At 35.2% G+C, this 23634-nt stretch overlaps 2 protein-coding genes across 3 annotated transcripts; both read right to left on the minus strand.

The window, feature by feature from the left end:
- Positions 1–209: 209 nt before the first annotated feature.
- Positions 210–2646, minus strand: LOC142525269 (uncharacterized). The gene is made up of 3 exons (XM_075629500.1): positions 2475–2646; positions 1635–1866; positions 210–848 (listed from the first exon to the last, which is right to left on the minus strand). The coding sequence occupies exons 1-3, from the start codon at positions 2597–2599 to the stop codon at positions 552–554; spliced, it is 654 nt and encodes a 217-aa protein (XP_075485615.1). The 5' UTR covers positions 2600–2646; the 3' UTR covers positions 210–551.
- A 4899-nt stretch (positions 2647–7545) lies between these two features.
- Positions 7546–11234, minus strand: LOC142524953 (protein PEROXIN-4-like). Of its 2 annotated transcripts, XM_075629114.1 has the most exons (6): positions 11094–11234; positions 10852–10921; positions 9668–9787; positions 9437–9565; positions 8609–8738; positions 7546–7942 (listed from the first exon to the last, which is right to left on the minus strand). In XM_075629114.1, the coding sequence occupies exons 2-6, from the start codon at positions 10855–10857 to the stop codon at positions 7854–7856; spliced, it is 474 nt and encodes a 157-aa protein (XP_075485229.1). In that variant the 5' UTR covers positions 10858–10921; positions 11094–11234; the 3' UTR covers positions 7546–7853. The 2 variants fall into 2 exon arrangements, with proteins under 2 accessions (XP_075485229.1, XP_075485227.1); XM_075629112.1 differs by lacking the exon at positions 11094–11234 and having other exon boundaries at positions 10852–11052.
- Between the last annotated feature and the right edge of the window lie 12400 nt (positions 11235–23634).

The following is a 23634-nucleotide window of genomic DNA, read 5'->3' on the forward strand; positions in this document are numbered from 1 at the left end:
TAGAAGCGGAATATGGTCCCAAGTTTGAGGATGTCACACGACTTCTTATTTCTATGGTTTATGAGTGAACTTCTCCGATCATTGTCAAATCAAGTCTCTGAAAATTCAAATAAAGGGACAGTATAAGCTAATGACAAGTGCGGCCTTGTTGTATCCAAAAGCAGTTCAATAAGGATAAAAGGCTTGTGTATCATTTCCTATGTCAATACTAAAGTAGAAGGCCAAGTATATAATCTTTGCCCAGTATTACACATAAATTTGTTTCCGGTATGAGACTTGGTTCCTAAATTGACATAAAACAATCCAAGTTACAAATTCGCAAACTCAGAGAAAATAAAAGTCAGCAACTGATACATTGCGAGTGATAGATAAGCTAAAAAAGGAAGAAAATGAAGACAACATAATTGTCTCGAAACAAGATAGTTAGCAAGCACCTGGCAAACATGACCTTGATGGGCTCGAGGCATCTTGAGGGAATCTGGGTAGCCTGATTTGACCCTTCTTTAAGAGAGAAAAATTCCCTACTGTTGTCTACATGTTGCATCTGTAGATCATTTCAATTTGGATTTTGAAGAGCTCTTTAGAGGCTTAACAACAGGTCGAGTTGGGGCACTTCTCACTGCCTTCTTCAAATCATATTTGACAGACAGAAAAGCACAAACCAAGGCTAGTAACATTGTTGGGTACACAAATACGGCCTTTGTAGGATCCGTGCTTGCCTGCTTTCCAAGAATCCCTTCCTTAACAAGACCCCACACAACAAGAAGTGTTCCGAACATGCTCATCCTTCCTGGTTTTATAACACCAATCAGCGAACCAGCCACACTGAAGTAACTTCCAGCAAGAACCTGGTCAAGCAATTAGAACAATCCTTTACAACAAAGTAATTGTTATGGGGAAAAAGAGAAGTAAAATTTTCATCTACAGAAATGGTTGATTTTTAGCAGTGTTCTAAAAAGCAAGCCGCCTAGGTGGCGCCTAGGCGGTTATCTTTTTTACCTAAATATCTATTTTTTCATGTTTATCCCCGTGTTTCTCCAATAACTCATCTATATCGGATTCAAACTCAAAATCAATGACATATTCTTCTTTTTAATACGATACAAATTGATTGAAAAAAATGTAAAAAAATCTTTTTTTAAAAAAATTAAAAGATTATATTTATTACGTTAAACGCTTCTAAAATCAGGGCGGTGGGAGACCGCCTGCATAGACGCCTTTTAGAACACTGCCTTATAGCAATCAATATACTAGCAAAACAAGAAACAGTTTCCATTCACATAATAAGAATTGAATATTTCAAATCCCAAGACCCCAAAGGAAGAATACATTTAGAGACTACACAGCGACGAATGGGTTGCTTTGATAAATTTACAATAGTAAGAATGTTGGTAAATTGTGAAGAAAAATGTCTATCCATCTTATCTATAATTGGTAAATTGTGAAGAATAATGTCTACGCATCTTATCTATAGTGTATAATGACTGCTAATAACCATAAAGTGTAGTATAGATTCTGAAAAAGTCCTTTTTGTTCCCATGGAAGCATGCTCAATTTGATATTCAATATCTAAAGAACCTCCAATCACATAAAGCTCTGACAGAGATGTGGGCAAAGAGAAGCCAAAGTCAAACCTCCAATCTCTGTAGATCAGTCACGGCAGAAGCCTCCTTTATGCCGGTCAAGTTGTAGAAGTCTAGAAGATCATTCCAGCTTGGCACAGTCATGTTACTGATGAGACCATTTACAACAGCTCCCGGATAAAGAAGACCCTTTACCACTGGAAGTGGAAAGACTTCGCTAGACACCAACTGTGAAGATGTGACATGAAGAGGCGTTGTACACATGCCAGATCTACATTGAACCCTGAGAGTGTGCAGGAGATGAGAAGACGAAACCAGTTACATAAAGGGGAGGAAGAAAGATATTTACTGGTGATTAAATTACACAAATAATGTTTCTAACTGCATATTCACAGAGATCAAGTCATGGCAACGATTACAATACTTTATTTATCAAAAAATTATAATGAAATAGTTTCATGCTGCAATAACTCATGGATTAATTACAGCTGAAAAAAAAAGCTTTCTACCTGTGTAGACAATTTGCAATTAGGACTACGAAAATTGAACCAAAGCATATCCTTAGCACAAACAACTCACTTGAATTCGATCAATCTAATATTTGCTATAGTTAACCCAAACCATCAGGAAACATCATAGTATATTGGACTAGAAACGACCAAAAAGAGAAACCCTTGGATTCCGATAAAATATAACAGATCCACAGATCATCTAACGATACATCTTCTTCCACCATCAAAAGCAGTACCGATCAAACTAAAATACCAAAAAATTTGAAACTTCAGCCAAAAAAGGACGAGCCTTTGGAATAAATTGGAACAAAAAATCCATTATTCCAAAGGATAACTGCGAATTTGGGTGAAAATGAAATGGAAAAGAATGTATCCCGACCTGAAAAGCGGGACCTGAAGAATGATGAGGAAGAAAAAAATGCGCGACGCGTATGTAGATAGGTGATTCCATCTTCCTTGGGTTGATGGAGGTGATGCTGGCATTGAAGTCGAAGCATTCGCCATTGCCGAATTGTGAGAGAGGTCCACGCAATATGACAGAAGATTGTTCGCTTTTACTCCTAAAATAATAATCGCACTCACGCCTTTTGTTTTTTTTATTTTTTTCCGACTTAGGGGTGGGATTTGTTGTCATCATGATATCGTTTCGAGTTAAAAATACTGTAATAAGATAAATAACCTAATATAAAAATATATATATATAATATTTGATTTGATTGATAATTAATAATTTATTTGATTTGATTGATTAAATTTGATAAACTATTATTTTATTTTTTTAATAATTAATAAAATATTAATAATATTATTTATTAAAGATAATATTATAATTTAAATTTAAAGATATAATTGATGATTTGATTGATGTAAGATAAATGATTTGTAGATTGATAACTGATATGACTAAATAAACATGTTATATGATAAAATAAATTTTCAACGCCAAACCCGATATATTATCTTAAATTTGGACTATAAGTCATGAGTCATTTTTTGTTTTTCCTATGCATGTATAATAAGTGAAATGTATTTTTTATGATGAGGTTTTCATATATATTGTTTGAAAAAAGGTCATATTTTTTAAAAGATTATAATTATTTCGTTAGTTCTAATTTCTAACAAAAGGCAACAAGGTTTTTTTTTAAAAAAAATTTAAAAATAAAAATTAATTTCAAAAATATTTTTGTTGGTGGTGTTTTGCAAGATTATCGTAAAATGTCACCGAAAATAACAAACGCTGCAAATTTATTTTGCAGAGTTCGTTTTCAGTGGCAGTGTCATTTATTACTGTAAGCGGAAACTGCCTCAGCGCGATTCCCACAACCTCAACACGATTCCCACAATTACTGCTTTAGTTTCAGCTCGATTCTCACGTTGAATATGCGGTATTCATGACTTGAATATGCCTGATTCATGCTTTCAAAATCTATAAATCTCTCCTTAGTTTGTTTCGTTATATTTAAAATCATCACAATTTATAAACTTATTTGCCTCATATTTATTTATTTCTGACACTTCTTCAATCCAAAATTATTCTATCAATTTGTTTATAATTTCCCTATATCCAAAATTTCTTCTTCCAAATGACTATTATCGATGTGATTTTATATTTTTGTGATCATGTTATTGTCGGGAATTAATCAGTCGAATATATTATTCATTATATTAGACCGATATGAGTATTACGATATGTTACTTTGTTTGAGTTTGTTCAAATTACGTATAAAATGTTAGAAATCGATCCAATGAAGTTTACTATAAAGTTCTCAACAAAATATTCATTCATGGAGAAATCATCTTAGTATGAATTTGAAGTCAATCTCGTTGGTGACGATGCTTTAGAGTTTACAATGTAATATCCTAATATGCATATGTTGCATTTATATGTGGAATCAAATCCAATTTATCATCATGTTGGTTTTGAGAGCCTGAATCATACGTTCCACACATCTCCGATTAAGTAAAATGTTCCAAATATATCCAACGAGTGACTAATAATCCTCTTATGGAGAAAAAATTCATTATAATCAACCCAATACTTCATCATATGGTGGCTTTCAGGAGCAAGAATCATATGTTGCACAAGTCACTGAAGGACTAAGCAATATATATTTGGAGCATGAACGTGGATCGTGAAATCAATATATCATCGGCCCTTCTGAACGAAATCCTATTGTATGTTGGGCGGATACAACACTAGGTTGGGAACTAAATGTTGGTAGATCAAGTTGGAATCCAGAAAGACATAATTATGCAGCAAACAATGCTGGCATAGATACAAGAGCTTGTTTTTCAGATATGGCCACTAATGATGATGTTTCTAGGAGTGATACTGAACCGAAGATGTCACATAGCGATTCTGAAGCAGGATAAGAATTGAATGTCGACGAAAATGTGAATACACATGCTAATCCTGATGATGGTACATCATCTAGTCAACCACCTCGTGAAACGTTACAGAGGCAAGTTGTACCATTTCTTTATTGCACTTTTGAAATGCCATCAATTTTCAATAAATTTTTCGGGGAAGAGCCTCCTGATTTTGTTGGTTTACTTTCTAGAATGCGAACAAGCTACTATAATCCAGAGAGAGGAGAATTACGCGTAAATATGCTTTTTCCATATGTGAATGATTATTATGTTTGAGTTGTCAGGCGTGAGTATCATGTCGTGGATAGCACACCTATTTTGTGGAAATTAAGGTGCAAAAATGATTCTTCTACGGTCATATGTCGATGGGGTATTCGAACTTCTTTCAAGTCGAAAGCAGATTATTAGAAAATAACAAAATATGATAGGCCTCAAGCATGTATATCTACCAATGTTGGTATAGACCCTCACAACTTGAACAGTGATATGGTGGCACAAACGCTATTGGGAATTGTATGATGTGATCATTCGCACGAGTTCAAGTATATCATAGAAAATATGAAAGATAAATTTGTATATAAAATCTCGTATACGAAAGCATGACTAAGTTTGAAACACGCAATGGAAATCTCTTATGGCAAACGGGAGAACTCCATGTAACTACTTTCAAAATATATGTTGCCATGTCCAAAAATAATTAGGGAAAATTGTGGAGTTGAAGCATCTCAGATCAAAAACCGATGCGATAAAGGCATTGAACTATGTTTCTAGGCATTCAAGTCGTGCATAGATAGGTTTCGGTACTGTCAAAAAGTTATCAGTGTCGATGGTACATATTTATACACAAAATACAAGCAAAAAATGTTGATTACTGTCACTCTAGATGCGAACAATCGGGTCCTACTGCTAGCATTCGCCATTGTGAATGAAGAAACATCTGATTCCTAGAAATGATTCATGGAGAATCTTGGCCGACATGTTGTTCGTAGTGCAAATGGTATGTGCCTAATGTATGATATGCATAAGAGAATTGTGGGAGCAGTCGAGGATCTACCATATTTTCAACCTCCTTACGGTGTGCATCGTTTTTATTTGAGACACATATGCTCAAATTTTAATTCTAAATTCAAATATGTGCATTTGAAATATTTATGTTAGAAGACAGACACACAACATCAAATTTTAAAGTTTGAAATAATAATAGAGGCAATATAGAGCAAAAACATTTTGGCGCACAAATATTTGGCTAGAATTGCAAAGAGAAATGGAGTATGACTCGTAACGGTTGTTGGCGTAATGGGGTGATGACAACCAACATGTCGGAGTGTTTAAACAATGTGTTAAAGGGAGCTCATAGACTTCTTATATCTGCGATAGAACACTTTACTCTTCTGAGGTACGTACAATACTTCATTAAACGTGCGATAAGAGACAGTCATATGATTCAGGAAAAGCAGCTATGGTACATGTCGGAAGTATGAGGACTGAGCGAGAAAATCTAGTAAAACATCATGTTGCCAATGATGTACGGATGCAAACTGCTTCAGTTGCGACTGGAGGAAGACCAAATTGTGGCATACATATGCAATCGGTGAAATTATCAAACAGTGATTGTTCATGTGGTAAATAGACGATTTTTGGCTTCCCATTAGGGGTGTCAATCTGGTCGGGTGGGTCGAGTTTCGGGTCAACCCGCGCAATTTTTTTCCGACCCGAACCCGAAGCAACCCGAAAACCTCCAACCCGAACACGAACCCGCCTAATCCGACTCAACCCGTCTAATCCGCATAACCCGAATTTTAATTATTTTTTAAAAAAAAATTAATGAAAAAAATTCGAAAAAATAATAATAAAAAATTTAATTTAAACACATAATAACAAAATTTTCGATTTAAATTTGAAAGTTTAATCGTAGAAAATTAAAAGTATATTTACTAAATCAAATAAACAATTGTTAAAAAAATAAAAAATATACAAAATAAATATTAAATGATGAAAATTTATCATATAAATATACAATAAATTTTGTTCAAATATATAATATATAAAAATATAGGTAATATTTTCAAAACACAAAGAAATTTGGGTCAATCCCGCGACCTAACCCGACCCAACTCGAAACCCGTCTAACATGACACTAACCCGAACCCGACCCGAACACGAAAACCCCCAACCCGAACATGATTTTTTTCGTGTTGGGTTATGTCGGGTTGACGGTTCGTATTGCATTTTGTCACCCCTACTTCCCATGCTATTTGCACCGCTACATGGCACTTGTTAGATCTCACAACACTTGTGCAGTTGTGATATAACATATTTGAGTACCTAGCAACGTATGATGGAAGATTTCAATCTCTTGTAAATGAACGATACTGGGATCCACTCACATTTGAGTTGCACCACAACCCGTTTAAACTTGAAAGAAGAAGAGTTGGTAGTGACAGAACAATCCAATTGAGAAATGAGATGGATAGACCGATAATTGAGAAAGGAGAATGAAATTGTCTGTTTTGATGAATGAGTGCACAGAAATGGCAGCCGCCAAATATGGACGTTGAAAATTTTGATTTTCGAAATTTTCAATTTTCATTATATGAACAAGATCAGTATCCTTGGAACATCGTCACTGTCAGATCGTTGATCGGAGCTATAATGAGTTCATGATTATTTATTTAGTGAATTTCGAGTTTACTAATTAAATAATAGTACTAGTAGTAGAATTTGCTAATATTTACTGAATTCTCAAAAAATATTCTAGAGATGTCTAGAATTAATTAACTTAAATTAAATATTCAATATTTAATTTAATTAATGTTTTCAATGCGTATATTATTTGTACATTTGTATGAATATTTAATTTAATTAATATTTTCGATGCGTATATTATTTGTACACTTGTAAATGTTTTCAATGCATATATTATTTGTACAATTGTTAATTAACTGGAACATTATTTTGCATAAACGAAAGCAGAACACATAGACGATACCCCTCAGAGATTCTACGGTACAAAGAGAGTGATACCACAATAGTACCATTCACTAGGGATGATGCCCTACGGATTGTGAAGATCCATCCAGTGTACTAAACTTTCTGAGCAGCTTTACACTCCCATAGATATCAATATCACAAAGTCAGGTGGATTGAGTCATCGATATAGCAAGCACTTTACATGGTACATTTATGTACTGTCCATAAAATGCAACCAATCATTTGAATATGGGGTCAAAAGATAAAATATGAAATACATCATAGATGATTTCCCACATCATATAGAATACATAATTCCGATCAAGTTGTGTGAAGAACATGTTTCGTGCACAAAATAACAAGTGATTATCCAGCGGACGACTGGCTCGCAAAACACGGTCATGAAGATGAGTCGACTTTACCCTTTCTTGGGAATGGCTGCGAGTCTAGTATACATCCTGGCCATGGATTGGAATCCTCTGATGTCTCCAGAGCGCAGGAGATTGCCTACACAAAATCGAAAAGACTAGGCTTCAGTTCACTCAAAATTATAAACCAAGTGAGGATATATAATCGCCTCATAACTGTAAAAATCACATCAATGCAAAGAAGATATAAAAGACATGAATTATAGGGATTGATCTTTCGTTTTAAGGAAAACAAACACTGGTCGTCTGCACTGTAATATTGATGTCATTATCATGACACCAAAATTTGTTGGAAATGTGAACTGCGTTATTTCCTAATCCGATTTATTTCTTGATATATGTCTCAGTGTCATTGTTCACGTGGAAAATCCGAGAAACAGAGCAATTTCTGAATAATTTCCCAACTACTGAAGAGTTCTGAATCTAGTTTCAATATCTCCATTTCAATCAGATATTTAGATGGGCCAGGAGAAGTACAAGGATAGTTTCTTATAGGGGAATGAACCATCTGTGGCCGACCATTATTAGCCTGGAGGTGAAGCAATTACTATTAGAACTCAAAATCATAAATTCAAGTTGCAATGTGTCATAATTTACCCAGTTCAGTGTTAGCTAGTCACAGAACACCGCATTACCGTACCTGAAGAAAAAATATCTTTTCTGCAAACAATTACATCAATTTTTTTCTAATTTCACAGACAAAAACGTGTGTTTCAAGTATATTGCGATGAGGGTATATTAGTACCTGAATCACAGTTTAGTGGGCTATCAGGTTCTGGATGAGCCATCAGGGCAATTATAGCCCTACAAACAGACTGCAGTGTCCAAGCCGGACTCCATGCGTTCTTCAAAATATCGAGGCAAATCTCACCCGTCTGCAGATAAAAACAGATTGCATGTATTTCATGTTACGTTAACATATCAGCCTTGTCATATCAAAAGCAGATTTACGATAACAGCTTTAAAATATATATATACAAGTACTTGAGTAAGATAAGCTACTAAATAAAATCAAAAGTTAAGAGTGAACTTGAATCGAGAAGCTTTTCTGAAATCGATTTATAAGAAAAATGATATTCCCTGAAAGTATATAATTTCAAAACATCTAAAAAACCCAAAATGAAGAAGCCACAAACTGACTTTTAGAATTTCTACTTCAGCTTCTCTTTAAAACTATTTTAAAAAGTTAGGCTTTGTCAGGTTTTATTTCCTAGGAACGATTTTTCATCCCCCAAAAAAAACGCCATCATAATTTTCTATTTTTTTCCTTTAACATATATTTTCTCCCTGCTTAAGATCTCCAAGATAATCGTTATTTTAACAAAAAATTTCATCACTTCCAAAGCCTGTATATTATATTCTAAACCAAAAAACATTTTACCAGACAGTTTTTTACATGATCTGACATCAGCAGAACCAAACATATATTTCTTTCCCCGAAACTCTTCCATATTAACTCACAAAACAAAACCAAACCAAACACGTCCTCACATATTTTAACCTTTGATCTCTTGACTTTTCATTAGAACAAGCACACTCCAGAAAAAAGAACTTAAAAGACATAAATCAACACCTTGAAGTGTACATTCGGATGAAATATTTTGGTCAAGAACCGCACTTGCGGAGGCTGCAAGGGATACTGCTCTGGGACAGAAAAAGCGAGCTGGAAAACTCCCCCTTCATACGGTGTCTCGGATGGCCCCTACACAAAATCACGGAAGGAATGCAGCCACACAAAAGAATGATCCATATTTTCCCAAACATCACAATAATACGATAATTATGCATAGAAAAGACTACCAACCTTTATGAGAGCTGTCCACCTAAATATATTTGTTTCATCACAAACGAGTTGAATGTCAGGATCGGCTACTTTCTCTCTCTGAACTTCTTTGTACTCCTTAAAAAGCCTAGCCCTTGATGCCTACGAACCCAAGAAAATCAGTTCATATACAGAAGCAAACAACAAATCACTTATTAATCAAATAAAATATGCAGCCACTACTGTCATATCATTGCCGCTAAAACATTACACTATAAGCTCATGAAACTTATAAATCATTATCCAATTTCAAAAGTACAAATCTTATATTCCAAATACAATGCTTCAAGATTTGATAGTTGACAAAGAAAGGACCATGATCTATTAACATGATACAGAGAATCAAATTAAAATTAGATATGACATCCCATAAAAGTCCTAATCTTACATTCCAAATACAATACAATGACTCAAGATTTTATTGATGGCAAAGAAAGGACCATGATCACTTTACATTATATAAAGAATCAAAATGAAATTAGATATAACATACCATAACAACCAGATGTCAGGTATCAACTGTAGACATTCTTGAAGAAAAAATGTTATCTCAAAACGGCCATAAATTGGAAATGTGCGATGCGGATGTTAAAAAATTTTAAGAAAATTTTTGTGCACCCCATCCTTCTCTCAAAATGTAGTCATTTTTATTTTTGAGCTGTCTAGAATCAACCTCCACTCGTGCCATCTATCAGGGGTATAAAAAAGCATATAATGCTAACATGGTTCAAATGGTATCCAGTTCCAGGAGAAGGAAGTGGTATTCTGCAGTTGGACTAAATGTCAGCAATTTATTTAACATGAACATGGCATCTTAAATTAATGAGGAACCATGTTTTACATCATAATAAATAAACAATTTCGAGGAAGCAGGGCCGATGCCAACAATTAAAAATTTTCGGAAAATATGCAAAAAAAGAAAAGAAAATCACAAATACGCTGAATCGCCCATCAACTAATTTCATATTCCGCAACTATGAATCACAATCATAAAGCTTAACCACACATAACAAAGAGCCATATGATCGTTCTACAATTTCTTAAAAAAACATAAAAATCTCATTTCAGGTATGACAACAGATGATCAATCATGAAAAAGGAAAGAAAAAGAAACCAAGAAAAACACAATTTGGGAAAACAAAATCTTTCAGGAAAAATACACTAACCTGCATTTTCTATACCAATGAAAATCCACCTAAACACGGCTGAGAACTGAATCACTCAACAACGAGTTACCTTGATTATAATAAAGAAACATTCAATCAATTTACCGTAATCCCACCAACAAAATGCCAAAGCAAGAGGTAAAGGGAGTGATAAAAACGAAAAATACGAAGTGGGCAAAACGTGAGGACCTAAAAAAAATAAAGATGACAAATTATGAGGTATCATAGAAATAGAAACTCACCTGAAATTCAATCGATTTACACGCAGCGATGAAATTTTTCAACGATTTTCGTTAATATAGCAATTGCCCCGTAGCTCAATGATACCCGCAAATCTTGTCCGTTGATATGTCGTCCGATCCATCTAAGCTTGAGCTGTGAAAATTAGCATTTTCCCCCTAGAGCTTTGTATCATTACAATTTGGTCCAATTAGTTTATATTTTCACATTTTCGGGCAAAACATGAAATAGGACCTCGGTTTATAATTGAAAGTCTTAGAACTTTGAAATGACCATCAAAAGCTACATGCGACCAAGTAAAATCAATATATTTTTATTTATATTTAAAATAACGTAAAAATTTTAATGCCATTAAAATATCAGAAAGATCTACGTTGTGTGCATGAATTTCCGACCATTGAAATCATGCAAATCAGGACAATAGACGCATCGGCCGTCACGTACAATCAATTTTTCAGGAGATTTATCTTTTCATGATGTACATGTAACCTTGATGTTGAAACACTTTTCCAAATTTAAAAAAAGATATTAATACTAGATTTTTTGAAAAACTAAAATGTAGATTAGACTTGTTTCAGTGGTTTGCAGTACTCCTAGCTACAGTGACATATTTATTTAATTATAATTATAATAATATCAATATATTAAAATATTTATATATATAATTTATTATTGCATGAAAAATATAACTATAATATTAAAATATAGATGTAGAAAAGTAATGTCATTTTATTATATATTTATAAATATTTTAAATATTTTTTTTAAAACTAATTTGAAAGGAGGTTGTTGTTCATAAACATACATGAAATTAATATATTGTGTGTATCAGAAGTTAGTGTTGTGCTATGATGTTGTCAACACGAACACACAACATGCAGCGGAAATTGATTATTTAACACATACGTAAAACTTTTAATAAATAAACGTCAAATTTAAATTATGCACAAGTATTCATACTTGTGCAATGTCTCATGGCAAAAATTCACTAGAAAATTATGAAAATCGTTTACACCAAAACAATACTAGTAAGTATAACAAACTAAAATCCTTGACACTTCAGAGAATTAAAATGCATAAAAAACTTAAAGTAAATACCAAAGAAAGAGTACTTTGGGATTATATTCCGCGCCGAACAATTGTGCTTGTGGGCCGGGGTGAATATTGCATACCAGCGGATCTGGTGGTCGACAATTGTTCGAACTTGGTAAAGGTTGTCACGGCACCTGTAGTATGACAGAGGACTTATCGCGATGCCCGCGGACCAATTTGCGATGTCTCCGTCGCTGACGTTCAGCTGCAAAGTGATCACACGATCACACAAAAGTTCTCATCAAAATAGGCTCGACTCTAGTATTTTTATTCTATGCAAGAACTCCTCGGCCGATCCTCTCAAAAGCTCACATCAAAAGACTCACCAAAAAGCTCCTACAAAAGTGATCACCCGATCACAGAAAACTTCAGTAGTTGCACAATAAAGCGATCATCAGATCACATAAAAAATGCAGAGCAAATATATGTTGGACTCTTGTGATTTTCTCTATGCGAAAAGCTCTCCCGTCCAACTCTTTTAAAAGCCCCCCGTCCAACTCTCTGAAAAGCTCCATCGACGGCTGTAAGGCACTCCATATTTATATCTCATGCTTGACCTAAAAATCTTCCCACAAGAGAGTTCTAGAAATTATGGAAACAAAATTTTTATTAGATATAAAACTCTTTTAAACAAGGATAAAATATTTTAGAGATAAAAATAATATTAAAAACAAATCTTATAATATATAGTGATAAATCAACCAAGATCTTATCACCTAGAAATAAATCAAGCAAAATCTTATAATCTAAAAAGACAAAACCTTAAATTGATAATATCAATTTAGCAAAAAATAATAAAAGAGTAAAATATTCCTTTCAATATCCTCTTTTCGTCTTTCTGGACAAAACATCCAAAAATGATAATCTTGATTATTTCAGCATTAAGTTAAGCTACCCTTGTGTTATAGTGTATCTCCCCATGAGTCAAAGTTCATCTCCCCCTGAATTAAACATGTCAGATCATTGGTGTTGTTGGCAGTGTTGTTAACATCATCGTTAGAACATTGAAAGCATGTGAAAAGTTCATTCAACAGCAAATAGATAAAAAAACAAACTGACATGAAAGCAAAAACAGTCTCAGCTCCTGCAGATGCTGAAGCATCTGCATCGCCACCCATTCTCTAGTCTTTTTTGGTTCTTCTGCTCCCATTTTTTGGCCAGAATGTAGGCCAACTTCCAGTAGCAACTTATACTCAACCACTTATTCTTCGTAGTTGACAATGAGATCTTTGGCCTTTTGGATCTGTTGCAAACCCATGTGATTCTAGTATCCCATATATCGGGGATGAAAAAGGTAGTCGTGTGGACTTCAATCCTCCTTCAGCAAATTGAAGGACAGTTCTAAACACCAACTGTCCAAAATTAAAGAGGCGACAGTACCAATGGCGAAACAAGGTGATGCTTGTGGTCTGGTAACCACAGTCGTGGTGGTAGAGGGAGTCCAGTTGCTTTTTGCTGTCTTATGCAGGACTGAATAGAAAAAGTTAGACTTGCTGCAGACAGACGCATCGGGAGACTGGGGAATTCAGTGATTAGCCCACCAGTTAGTACATCAGTGATATCATTGACTTCTGCCGTGATTTCATCTTCTTCATTCGCGGGGGAATTGTAGAATTCATTGATGACATCTGGGGAGAACTTTAAAATCATAGCAAGCAGTCCTTGATCTTTGAAGAATGTCGTTAGCTTTTGTTGGCCATACGCCTTCATGTCAATGTTCCTCTCTTCAATAAATTCTCTATTCACTTGGAGAGGCCATAGGACTCAGGTAGCTTCAGTGTAGAACTTGGTGGAGAAAGAATGACTCACATCATAATAAGAAGAGTCAATGTTATCAGTGGTGTTGACAACATTGGGCTCAACATCAGCATTATCTTTAGCCACCTATAAAATGCAAGAGGAAATTACGAAGGAAATCAAGAATTACGCACATAAACACACAAAGAAATCACGAGAGCAAGGAAAGATTGCAAGAGTAAATGAGAAAAAGCAAGAGTAATTATCAGGTATTTAGCGGCAACAAAACATATATACTCTCACTCTAACGAAAAAATGTACTGATTCAATCCTTCAACTCCGAAAAATCCGGACGATAACGGTAATGATTTGCAGACTTGATTTCTGATTTACACGTCACACCCTCATCCAACGGTAAAGTTGATTCAACCTCGTGTTACGAATATTCCAGAAGATTATCCAGTTAAAACCCACGTCGATTATAACCTACTGACACAAGTAGTCACATAAATTCAAAATTTAAGTAATTATGGTTTTCATCAACCGTCATAAGTCAACGCTGATATGTCACTGTACATGATGAATTCACGAAACAAAAATCAATATGCATGTCCTAAATATGCCTCCAATATGATGAATTATCGAAATGTCAGGCAGTGTATAAATTGTGCTATGTCTGAAATTGGTGTTGGCAACATCACCTGGCAACACCACTGTTTATGAATCAGTACTCCCATAAATTTTTTCTTTTGATTCAAAAATGGTAGCTCCCACACTAGAAGAACGGTCTTCAATGGACTCCCCTAAGTAGCTTTTTCCATTACTATTTTTACTTTAAAGTGTAGCTCCCACACTATATGAACGATTTTCAATGAACTCATCTAGGTAGCTTTTTTCATATTCTTCTGAACAATTTTTTTAATTTTATTTACCTTTTTTCTGTTTTTCTCCTTATGCACACATTTTCCAAGTCACTTTTTCACATTAGACAAGATCACGATTTCCATGAATATCCTCAATTACTCGATGCCGAGCATAATTCACTCTTCAATATTTTGATTGGAAATATTAACACTCAGAGGTACCTTTCAGAAATTGCCTTCGTTTTTCAGATTTTACATAAAACATGATGAACGTAAATATGCAATATGTCTAGCATCCTATAAAATAGACATGCATGAAAGATGTTGTCACTGGTGTTGGCAACAACAATGACAACATGTGTGTGTGATCATTGTATGCACATGCTGAGAGACTTCCGAAGATTGAAAAATCTCTCAAAGTCCAAAGATTTCATGAATATATCAACTAGCTGGTTTTCAGTTCTAAAAAATTCCAGTCGAATTATGCTTTTTTTAACTAAATCTCGAATAAAGTGATGTCTTATGTCTATTGTTTTGTTCGAGAATGTTGAACATGATTCTTAGAAATGTTTATAGCACTAAAGTTGTCACAATATACTATCATGATGTCATTGTGAAAACCATAATCCTCAATCATTTGATTCATCCAAACAAGTTGTGAGCAACAACTAGCAGCAGCTACATACTCAGATTCATTAGTGGATAGGGACACACAATTTTGTTTCTTACTATACCAAGACACAAGATTATTCCCTAGGTAGAAACACCCACCCGATGTGCTCTTCCTATCATCTCGATCTCCAGCCCAGTCAGCATCAGAAAAGCCTACCAAATTTGTGTTTGTTTCTTGTCTATACCACAATCCCAATTCTATTGTACCTGCAATGTATCTAAGTATACGTTTCACAGCTTTGAGGTGTGATGTTTTTGGATTTGCTTGGTACCTAGCACACAAACACACAATGAACATGATATCGGTGTGAGTAGCAGTTAAGTTCAAAAGGCTATCGATGATGCTGCGGTACATGGTGCAATCAACACCGTCGGCAACATCATCTTTGGACAGTTTTTCACTTGACCACATGAGAGTTTTCATATGCTTAGAATTATCATTTGAAAATTTTTTAAGCAGATTCTTAGCATACTTGGATTGACACAGAAATATACCATCATGTAATTGTTTAACTTGTAATCTAAGAAAGAAATTCAACTCTCCTATCATACTCATTTCAAATTGTGAAGACATGCACTCGACAAAGTTATCACCAAGTTTTTGTGATGATGCACCAAAGATAATGTCATCTACATAAACTTGACAAATCAAAATATCATGCTTCAATTTTTGAATAAAAAGTGTTTTTATCAAACGCACCTCGTTTAAAGGCCAAGTCGATCAAATAATCAACCAACCTACCATACCATGCTCGTGGAGCTTGTTTCAGTCCACATAGAGCCTTCTTTAGCTTATAGACATGGTCCACGTGATGTGGATCTTCAAATCCTTTTGGTTGACTTACATATGCTTCCTCATTTAAGATTCAATTTAAAAAGACACTCTTTACATCCATTTGATACAATTTGATGCGTATATGACATGCTATGGCAAGCAACAATCAGACTGACTCAATTCGGGCTACGGGAGTGAAGGTTTCATCAAAATCCACCATCTCAACCTGCGTATACCCTTGAGCTGCAACCGAGCCTTGTTTCGAACAACGTTATCAGATTCACCTGTTTTATTTTTGAAAATCTAGTTTGTTCCAATAACATTGGTATTCGATGGTTTAGGAACCAAATCCCATACATCATTGCACACAAATTTTTCAAGTTCTTCATGCATTACATTGACTCAGAATTCGTCTTTTAATGCATCATTAATATTCTTAGGTTCAATTTGAGACACAAAACAAGAGTGACTTACTTGGGAAAACGTGGAGCTCATGCAGACTAACCCAATAATTTTGCGGTAGTCCAATTTTTATTTCTTCTTTTTTTGAATCTCATCATGTACTTCACCAATTATTTGAGATGATAAGTGATTTTTCTAAATCTTACTGGGAATGTCCTTCCTTTAATTAGTAACTCCATAATCATTGTCCTTATCATCTAGTGTTTCTGTTTGGTTCAGTGGCGGTGTTGTGCTGGGTGTTGTCTCATTGGTCTCAACGTCAGACTCAACACCATTTTTGGTCAGGGGCTCATTGACATCCAGCAGTCCTTCAGTGTCATCCTCTGTGGTTTTTCCTGTTAGATCTGCAAAATCACCAAACACAACATTAATTGATTCAATAGTTGTCCTAATTCTCAAATTAAATACACGATAGGCTCGACTATTCATTGAGTATCCAAGAAATAAGCATTTATCACTTTTAGAATCAAATTTTGAAAGATGATCTCTATCATTTAAAACATAGCAGACACAACCAAAGATATGAAAGTATTTGAGGTTTTGTTTTTTTCCATGATGATTTCATAGGATGTTATGGTAGATCCACTCCTCCAAAATACACGGTTGAGATGTGACATGCCGTATTTAAAGCTTCGATCCAAACCGTTTTGACACATTCTTGGAACTTAGCATGACACGAGCAGTTTCTCGAAGAGTTCGATTCTTCCTTTCAACTATTCCATTTTGTTGAGGGGACTTTGGAGCTGAAAATTCATGAGTGATTCCTTTCTTTTCGCACAAAGAAGTAAAATGAGAATTTTCGAACTCCTTACCATGATCAGTTCTTATTTTAACCACCCTCACTTCATGCAAATTTGTTATTCTAGCATGCAACTTCTTAAAGACATCAAAAGTGTAAGATTTTCTCTAAGAAGACTCACCCAAGTGAAACTGCGAAAAATCATCAACACACACAAACGAGTATTTTTTACCACTCAAGCTCTCAACATCCATTGGACCCATTAAATCCATGTGAAAGAGTTCAATGCACCGTGTTGTCCCAAATTGTTGCAACACCGGGTGTGCAACACGAGTTTTGTTGCGAATTTTCACTACCGCAAGTGTACGTACGATGTTAAGTTTTAGTACTGGTATGAGTACATATATAGTTCCCACGATGAGTAATTATTTAAAACTGTATATTAAGTACCATAAGTGACATAGTTCATCTTTATTTAAAGAAATCAATGAGATAGTTTATAAACAATTCAAAGAAAATAACGAATAATGTAATTCTTAGCACACAGTTGGAATTCAGTAAGTAAATCAATCTAGAGATACGATTTCTCCTGGTCTCCCCTATGCTAAGTTCAAATCGACTAACATATCATTAAATCGCATCATGTTTATTAACCAATAACTCACAATTTTTCTATTCTCTTTTTCAAGTGATAAATAGAACTGTATTATCTATTACTGATTTTAACATATCTATTCAAAATCACGTAGCAAATAATATGTAAGGCTCGAGATTTATTAGTCTTCATTGATGTGATATTCGGAAGATATGAGTATGCATGACATGTAATGAGAGGCACAGAATGAGATTATGAAGGGTTGCATAAAATCTAGACCGCACCCGCGCTACGAACAAGACCGTACCCGCGGTGCATGGACAGAAAGATGGCCATTTTTACAGTAGAGTCACCGCACCCGCGGTCCAAGAAGCAGTGCACCCGCGGTTGATGGACAGAGAGTTGGAGATTATTTACAGAAGTGACACCGCACCCGCGGTGAAGAAGTACCGCACCCGCGGTGCATGGCCAGTAGGGTATGAAAGTTGCTACGGGAGATTGAGCGCACCCGCGGTGCTAGACAGACCGCACCCGCGGTGTTGTACCAGTAGGGTCAGCGCACCCGCGGTCCAAGCTTCGGGGAAAGTTGATGCATATCAATACATGGAGCGCACCCGCGGTGCAAAAGTGAGCGCACCCGCGGTGCGACGTGCAGTATGAAAATTAAGCCACTTGCCTCCTACCTAAGGAACGTGTATATAGATATATATACCTACATGCAATTCAGGAGAATGAAGGAAAGAGCCGAGGGAGGTGCAAAAAAAAAAGAATTGAAATATTCTTACGCCTTTTGTGAGAAATCCGTCCGTCTGTTTTTGAATTCGACTTCAGTACTGTGTTCCTATCGACGCAGGCTACGACTGGACGTAAGTTTCGTTATGTTTAGACATGATTTGAAATTATGTTAGTGTCAGAATCGAATATGAATCAGCTATGATGTTTCTGATACAGTAGACATCGTATATTTGAAGTCAGATTAAATAATAGATGGGTTATGCAATTGTTATGGTTTTCGAAAGTTAATTGAGATTTGAAATTAGAGTAGTGTTGTTACTGATTTTGAATATACCGATATTGAAAATATGAGTTGTACTGGTATTGAGTATGAATTCTGGTACTATATTTGTGATGTTGAGATTGACGGGATTATCGAGATTTCATTGTTATGCTGTTGAAGCATCAGTTGATTTAGATTGATCAGATTCAGTAATAATCTCGAGTGTATCGTGATATCATTGATATGAATTAGATTGTACCTTGTTCAGATATGGATCAGTCTATATACCGATTTGAGTATTGATCAGAACAAGTTCTGAACTGAGTTATATACTGATACTGTATTTATATGATTGTCATTATCAGATGTGGATATGGACCGATTGGAATATAGGACTTCGTCTTCGTCAGACCGTGAAGACAAAGGTATAATTCATGTGAATTCGGGAGATACGACTCGAATCAGACTTGGTTGGAGTTTCCCTAAATCACATACTAGATTTATTATTTATATTTGATTATGATTATGTCTTGTTTATAGATTTATATTCAAGCATTTGACATAGGAGAGTCATTGACAGACTTGCCAAACTAGACGTTCGGTGGTATCGACGCTTCAGGATCAGATTCAATCCGATTGTAGACATTCGATACAGACATGACCGAAGTATAGGAATAAGACGTACAGTTACCCCGATTGGGAGGGTAGGTGACAGACAGTGATGTCTTATTCACACCGGGATCCCTAGAGTTAGAGTCGAGTCGAGTCAAGATATGAATTGAATTGAGTTGCATGCTTATTTTATTTTGATTTCAGAGATTATGGAATCCAATGTTACTGCATGCTTATTTTGAGTTGGTTTCCTAGACTATGAAACCTATTGTTATTGATTCTATGCATGATAGTATGCTTTATGATTTATATTGTGTACATGCATGTCTACCATGTTTTATACTGGGATTTATTCTCACCGGAGTATCCGGCTGTTGTCTTGTTTTGTATGTGTGCATGACAACAGGTGGGGCAGGATCGGGGTCAAGAAGATGATGAGAGAAGACGAGTTAGAGTGGTGATTCCGGACTTATTGCAGACTTGGTTTAATACTTGAAATTTAGTAGTTGAACCTTAGACTAGTTTGAATAAGTGTTGTACATTATTGTACTTTTATACTGAGATGTATATTAGTTAGATTCCATTACATTCCGCACTTACATTTTTAAAAAGAAAAATTTTTAGATCCTGTTTATCTTAATTGATAATTAAATCCCAAAGAGGATTAAGAAGATGATTAGCGTCCGGGTCCCCACAACAGATGGTATCAGAGCGAGGATCCTTTAGACTGAGATAGAAGAGAATGAGCGGGGTAGAGTGAGCTTTCTTTCCTTGCATGTGATTGCTAGCATGAGATTTATTTTAATGTTGACTTACATTGTGTGTGCTAGCATGACATTATGCTTTACTGCCTTGAAATACATGTTTACCTGATTATCTGATTTGAGTTGGTATTATGTATTATTAGGTTGAATCAGATCTGATTCATGATCAGCAGTAAGATGATCAGAGAAAGATTGGAATAGATTTGTAGTATTTGAGTACTAATGTTTTGATAAGCAGATATACCTCCACGGAGAATTCCAGAAAAGGGTAGTACTTCGACTGAACAGATAGATGTATCAGAAACTCAGATGGAAATACAGTTGGAAGAATTTCAGTTATTTCAGCCGCCGATTCTGAGTGGTGTCGAGACGTCTGAAGATTGTGAGAACTGGTTTGATGACATAGAAATACTGCTTGATTTACTTGATTATTCAGATGAGCAGAGAATTAAACTGATATTCCACCAGTTTACGAGAGACTGCCAGAAGTTGGTGGATTACAAGTAAAAGAATGCTAGAACAGAGAGGTACAGTGATTTCGTGGGAAATATTCAGAACTGAATTTTATCGAAGATTTTTCTCAATTTCGTACCGAGAGGACAAGAAAGCAGAGTTTGAGAATTTGAGACAAGGTCAACTGAATATTGAAGAATATGTTGCTAAATTCTCTACTCTACTGCGTTTTGCTCCTAATATAATTGGGAATGATGAAGCCGTAGCGGATCAGTTCATCAGAGGATTGAACTCGGAGATAGTTGCATTGATGAATATGCAGCGACCTTACCATTTTGCTGATGCCTTGAGTAGAGCGAAGAGAGCGGAGGCGAGTCTGATTAGACAACTAAAAAGGGTGTGTGCGATGCAACCCCAGACACAGCAATCCCCTCTCCGATCTGATCGCGGCAGCACGAGTGGAAAGCAAGATTTGCTGAAAGCTCGAAAGAAGCCATTCAAGAAGTTAGGAAGCGGACTGAGTGGTTCGTCTAGCTCCAGTGGGTCCAGCCCGAGTTATACTGGAGTATATTGCAGAACTTGCGGAGGAAGACATTCCACAGAGCAATGCCAGGGAGTGACTGGTAGTTGCCATATTTGTATACAGCCGGGACACTTTGCTAGAGTTTGTCCTCAGAGAAGTTCCCGAAGATTTTAGGGAGCAGAAGACCGAGGAACAGACATAGGACACACCTGATGATAGAGTGGCAGGTATTGTTCTTTTATGATTATATTGCATAGGTATTAATATATACTAATGCATTCCCTACGATTATCTTTGACTGAGTTGCATTGAGATATGCTGTATCTGTTGAGTCTGATTGTACTGTAGTATTGATTCCCTTACTTTTTGGGAAAGAAAGATTGATATCAGAGATTTCTGTGAAATATTGTGTACTACAGTAAGATGAGAATGAGGTCGAGTTAGATTATGATGTACTTGTATTTTTGATTTGACTGCATTATTGATATTAATATGATAAACAAGTACAGAATTATGATAGATTCCATTCAGGAGAGTATAAGATTCAGACCAGATAGGGTTGATGAACAGAAATTCCACGGTAAGGATTCTAGATCTAGAATTCCTTTGATATCTGTATTAGTTATGACTCGATTATTGATACAGAAAGGAACAGATGGTATCCTTATGTATTCAGTAGACATACTGAAATCGAGCCTAGAATTGGCAGATTTGCCAATAATGTATGAGTTGCTGATATTTTCCAGATGAGATTTTAGATTTGCTTCTGATTGAAAGATAGACTTCAGAATTGAAATGAGATCAGGTACTGTTTGTTTTATTAGAATTCAGTACAGAATGATATTAAATGTGCAGAATGTCACTGAATGAAGTGAAAGAATTGAAAGATCAGTAGAAGAGTACAGGCCCGGAGTTACATTTGATTTAGTGTTTCTCGGTGGCATATTTCAGTATGTTCAGAGATATTCTGATGATTTCATGCTCGTTATATCTATGACATTTTGATATATTTGTAGCATCTGATTGATTGAATCGAATATCTGAAGATTGTATTGAATACTCTGAAAACTGTGAATATTGTATACAGATATTATTCAGATATGAATCCTGCTTGAAACAGATTGTATGCAGAATGTGCGATATCTGAAGTTAGTATACCGATTGATTTTGACACAGTTGAGATCATGATCAGTAGATAAGAATAATACCGATATCAGAAATTTCAGAAATGCCAGAATTGTCAGAAATTTATTTTGGTCTGAGTTGGCAGATTTTCTTATACGATTGTTGTTTTGTATCTGCTTGAGTATTGCTATTGTTCTAACACTATATTTGAGACAGCTTATATTGTTTGAGGGCATATTATATTTGCAGATGATATATAGCAGTTGATTAGAACGACATGAAGATGTGATTGATTAGTCAGAATTGACAATATTGCCAGGAATTGCCGTTTTATGAGTTTACTAAACTCACTAGATCAGTATAGATTATTGATATTATGAATCTGATTTGATAGTACTGTTATTCTGAGTCAGTATTTGATATAGATTATTCAAACCGAATCAGAGCTGAACTCGAGAATTTCGGCAGTTCAGAGATATAATCAGAATGTTCAGAACTTAATTTCGATAATCAGAACAGAACATCGATCAGAGTGACAGATATGTGATTTTATTGTATGAGAATGATTATCTTGTGATGTCAAATGTTTCAGAATTGTACAACAGAATTTGATATCGACAATCAGAACCGAATACCAGGTAGGTATTTTTCTTTAATTTATATTATTAACTGATTGTTTATACCAAATAGTTCGAATTGGAAATGACAGATAGGGTCAGAAGCGCACAGAAATGGATTCAGTAGTCGTTCAGGTAACATAAAGTAGATGATAATTCGAACAGATAGTTTTGATATAGACAGATTAAGTCAGTTATGGCAGAATTTATGCTGAAATGTTGGCAGAATTGTACTGAAATGTCTGAACCGCCAATAAATGAAGATAGAAAGATAGAGATCAGAAGATTTATTACAGAATTTGCATATTCTTGACTAGACATGGGGAGTATATTTCGATGAATTTCGTAATAAGACCACTGCAATACTTTCCAGATTGTGATGTAATATGATTGTGATTGACAGATTGTTCAATCTATATCTATTAGTTTGTACAAGATGACGTACAAACATAACCAGATGACAAAGATCGATGTAAAGGAAATGGTCAGATTGATCAGAATGTGGGAGTAGATTATA

Source organism: Primulina tabacum, chromosome 14 (assembly GCF_025594145.1).
Source record: "Primulina tabacum isolate GXHZ01 chromosome 14, ASM2559414v2, whole genome shotgun sequence".
NCBI lineage: Eukaryota > Viridiplantae > Streptophyta > Magnoliopsida > Lamiales > Gesneriaceae > Primulina > Primulina tabacum.